Here is a 3,874-nt window from a genome sequence, read left to right as displayed (position 1 = left end):
ATATATATATATATATATATATATATATATATATATATATATATATATATACACACACCCTGTTTTTCACTGTAGGGTTGACTTCAGGAAAGAGTATATTTGTTCTCAGTGAAGAATGACACTCAAAAAGGTTTCCTCTTATTGCATTAGGCAGATTTTGAATTTCCACATAAAAACCACCATCTTAAGTTACTTCTACCACAATATTTGCAAATTGTCAACGCATTATAGGTCTCGCTAGGGAGTGAGCTATGTCTCACTCATCCCTCTATTCCCCCACCCCACAGCACTGCAGAGGACCTGTAAGCGTGGGTACACAGTACACGCTTCTTAAATTGTCAAAGCATATGTGGCCTAACCTTCAGTTCATCGAATCGAAGGGTGAAATGCAGAATTTCTGCAAACTCCTTTGCCAGGGCCTGCTCCCGCTCCAGGTGCTGGGTTGGCGTGTAGGGTGGACAGGTCAGAGATTCTAATAAACTCTGAAGAGCTTTTTCTGAAAGTCAGAGGGATAAGAACATATTTGAGGTGGCCCACAGAGATCCTTCAAAGGGCACAATTTTGCAGCCCCCATTGACATTCTCAGAAGTAACCTGCATGGGTCTTTCCCATAACTGTGCGAAAAGTGATGTGTGTGGTTGGACAAGAGAAGGAGCCCCACATATGAGCAGACCGCCCCCACTGCAGGAGCCCCCCATGGACCCACAGTTCTGTAAATGTCTCTCAAAGCTCAAGGGGACCCTCACCTGCTTGGTAGTCCCAATTCCTACCACAGTTGGAAAACCACAAATACATGTTTTTGGATCATGTGCATGAGATGGCCATTCATGACCCAGGATGAGATGAGGCGGCCCTGAACACAGGGGTTACATAACCTGCTTTGCAGGGAAAGACCTCAGGTCTCATTCCAGCTCTTCTCTGCATGTCACGCTAACCGAATTCCAGTAATATTTTCCCTACAAACCCATTGCCATATCTACCTCCATTATTGTCCTTGACATTATTCCTACTTGACATTCCTTCCAGTTTTTTCTTCAATATATTTCTAACAGCACCAAGTCATTAAATCACAGGGTTTGGCAAAATATGGGCCACAGGCCAAATCTGGGTCACTAAGGCTTTCAATAAAGCCTTATTGAAACATAGTCACGCTCATCCCTTGATGCATTGATTATGGCTCTTTTGGGCTACAACAGCAGTTCCAACAAAGACAGGATGGCCTATGAGCCTAAAATATTTACTGTCTGTCTCTTTATAGAAAAGTTGGCCAGCACCTGCTCAACAGTCTTTAAAATGTCTTTCATTGTCTCTTTACAAGGGCATTTCCAGCCTCTTTCATCTATGGGAATGCATTGTCTTCGAGGCAGCTAGTTCTAATGTGGTCACTCTGACGGGATCCTTTCCCTCCTGTTGAGCTGAAACATGGCTCCTTAGGGTTTCAGTTCATTGGGTCTAGATGTAGACTTTGAGGAAAGAGAGAAGTTGATCCCTCATCAACCTGAGAGTCTTCAGAAGCTCTCTCTTCCTGAAAAATGTTCACTTTTATTCAACTACTCCCTTTGGGTCTTAGCTTCAAGTTCTCCTGACATCATAGCTGTGATTCTCCCCAAGTATTTCAATCTCTCTGCTTTCCTCCTAAAATGTAGCATTTGTTTATGGCAAAAGTAGAGTAGAATATGACTACCCTCTTCCTCATTCTAGATATACTATATTAACTAGTGAAACCTCAGATAGCTTTACTTTGGGGACAGTGGTTACATCATATCAGTGGTTAAACTGAGCCTGTTGCCAAGCAGACTTGACTTTACTCTTGCTTCTACAAAGCCATGCTGTACCTGGACAGAATTTTGTTTTGTTTTGTTTGCTTTTGTTCTAAAGCAAACATCATGTTTGTTTTTCTTGTATTTTACTATATTAAATTTATCACATGACTCCAGCTAACCAAGTTCTTCTTGGGTTAGCAGATAACTTGTATCTTCCAGCTTCTCTACCACCTAGAAATGTATGACAAAACTGTTAAGAGCTGGCTTTCTCTGAGAACAAGACTAAAGAGACACCCAACAGTAGAGACACTCTAAATAGGCCAGGAACTTCAGGAGATGAGATGCTGAGGCGAATGGAAAGAAATGAAAATGACAGGAGTCGCTGTCTATAGTTTCTGATAAGACATAGTGGATGGATGGGAGACATTTCCTAAGGCACTGACATCTTCCTGCTACTTCCTCAAACATGATAACAGAACTTCACACATGGGACACAAAAACTATAAACACATACTCACCTAGCCTTATGGAAAACTCATAAAATCTCTTTAGCCTCACGACCAGAGGACACACCGCGTTCCAAGCTTTCTCTTGAAGCTGAATGTCATTGGGATTTTGAATTGCCTATAAAAAAAATCATAGAATGGTTTAAGAAGCAATAAGCTCCCTATCAAAATGACTTAAGATTGAGAAAGGATTTTGGTTTTAAAAAATACAATTCCTAGTGTACTTTGCTAATGTGTATTTCTTAAATTGACAGCAGCTCATTGGATAGTCCTCCAAGATGCTCAATTAGAATGGAGATTTTAGCACTTGAACATAATGCAAACGACTCTACAATTAGATCCTGTGTCAACTTACTTGTTTCCATTATCTTTAATGTAAAAAAAAATGCACATCTAATTGGAAGCAATTCAGCTCTCCTCCATCACCATTTATTCTTTTAAAGTAGAGCTCGAGCTCGNATTTATCATCACTCTTGTAACGGTCTTACCACTTCTACTCTTGGTTCTAAATCTTTTCTCAAATCTTTTCTCCAAAATATTTATGATAATACCCAGTCATTTTACCCAATCCTCTATTTGATTCTTATAAAATTTGTATAGCATCTTTGATTCAAGTTTTGGTCCTGCCATCTAATGAGCTACTGGATTCAATCTTTGGGAAGTCAGTTCACCAGTTTGGGCCTCAGCTGCTTCAGCTCTAAAATGGGGATAACTACACAACCATCACCCAGAGTTCTTTATGAAATTAATTCAGATAATATATGTGTAAATGTTAACGTGCTGACCCAATGGTTAGATATCATCATCATCATTATATCAACAGGCTCTGCCTAGCGAAACTCTTGACCATAAATACACCTCTGATGTAACTTACGGCGTCTCCAGCATGACTTTACAAACACTTGTCATCGTGCTGAGGCAGTCTGTGGTGTTCTCTATCGGCAGGGTTTTGTTCTAAGTGGGAGACACAAAAGGATGTTAGCCCTGCTAGAAGCTTTTATGTGCAATCAAGGAAAAAGCCCCCTGTTGCTCAACTTCACTCACTTCGGAGACAAAGTGCATTGTGGCATTGCTCAGGGTTTTCAGCATCGGTGTAGCTTCTGCGTAGAAGAGGGACATTCTGTTGGCCATCTCATTATTGACTTCATTCTCAATGTCTAGCTGATGAAAATAAGAAGAGAAGAGGCAATTGATCAACAGATGGTCAAAATCCCCAAACGATGTCCTCTGGAAATTGAATTAGAGACAAGGACTCCGTCTTATCCCTGTGCCTTGCCCGATGCAGAAATCCACGGCCATGAAGATTGGGCACCTAGACCCAGGAGCCCCAGGGACTCACGTGCATGTTGTTGATGTGATTGCGGCTTATTGTCCTTCTGTAGTAGCTGAAATCATTCTGAATCGCTGGGTTCCTCATCTGAAATCCAGAAGGGAAGAAAGAAGGTCATTGCTCAGCATCAGATGGGGAATAGCCATGAAGAACCCAGACACTAGATTTTGTAAATACACCAGGACTTCTTGCTGTTACACAAGAATCAAAGCAATTCCTGCTTAAACATAAAGACTCAGGGCTTCGTTATTTAAAAATATGCCCTGGGGCCGGCC

At 41.2% G+C, this 3,874-nt stretch overlaps 1 protein-coding gene across 1 annotated transcript in view; it reads right to left on the bottom strand.

The window, feature by feature from the left end:
- CYRIA (CYFIP related Rac1 interactor A) overlaps positions 1-3,815 on the bottom strand; it is a 16,625-nt gene extending 12,810 nt beyond the window's left edge. The window contains exons 1-3 of the mRNA XM_019655771.1: positions 3,609-3,815; positions 3,314-3,430; positions 3,144-3,223 (exon numbers count right to left, since the gene is read on the bottom strand). Coding sequence (XP_019511316.1) covers positions 3,144-3,223; positions 3,314-3,430; positions 3,609-3,686 — 275 coding nt within the window. The 5' untranslated portion in view covers positions 3,687-3,815. The remainder of the gene's footprint in view (positions 1-3,143; positions 3,224-3,313; positions 3,431-3,608) is intronic.
- Between the last annotated feature and the right edge of the window lie 59 nt (positions 3,816-3,874).

The sequence above is a fragment of the Hipposideros armiger genome, unplaced genomic scaffold (genome assembly GCF_001890085.2).
Source record: "Hipposideros armiger isolate ML-2016 unplaced genomic scaffold, ASM189008v1 scaffold_0, whole genome shotgun sequence".
In the NCBI taxonomy this organism is placed as follows: domain Eukaryota; kingdom Metazoa; phylum Chordata; class Mammalia; order Chiroptera; family Hipposideridae; genus Hipposideros; species Hipposideros armiger.
This window is presented reverse-complemented; position numbering and strand designations above follow the sequence as displayed.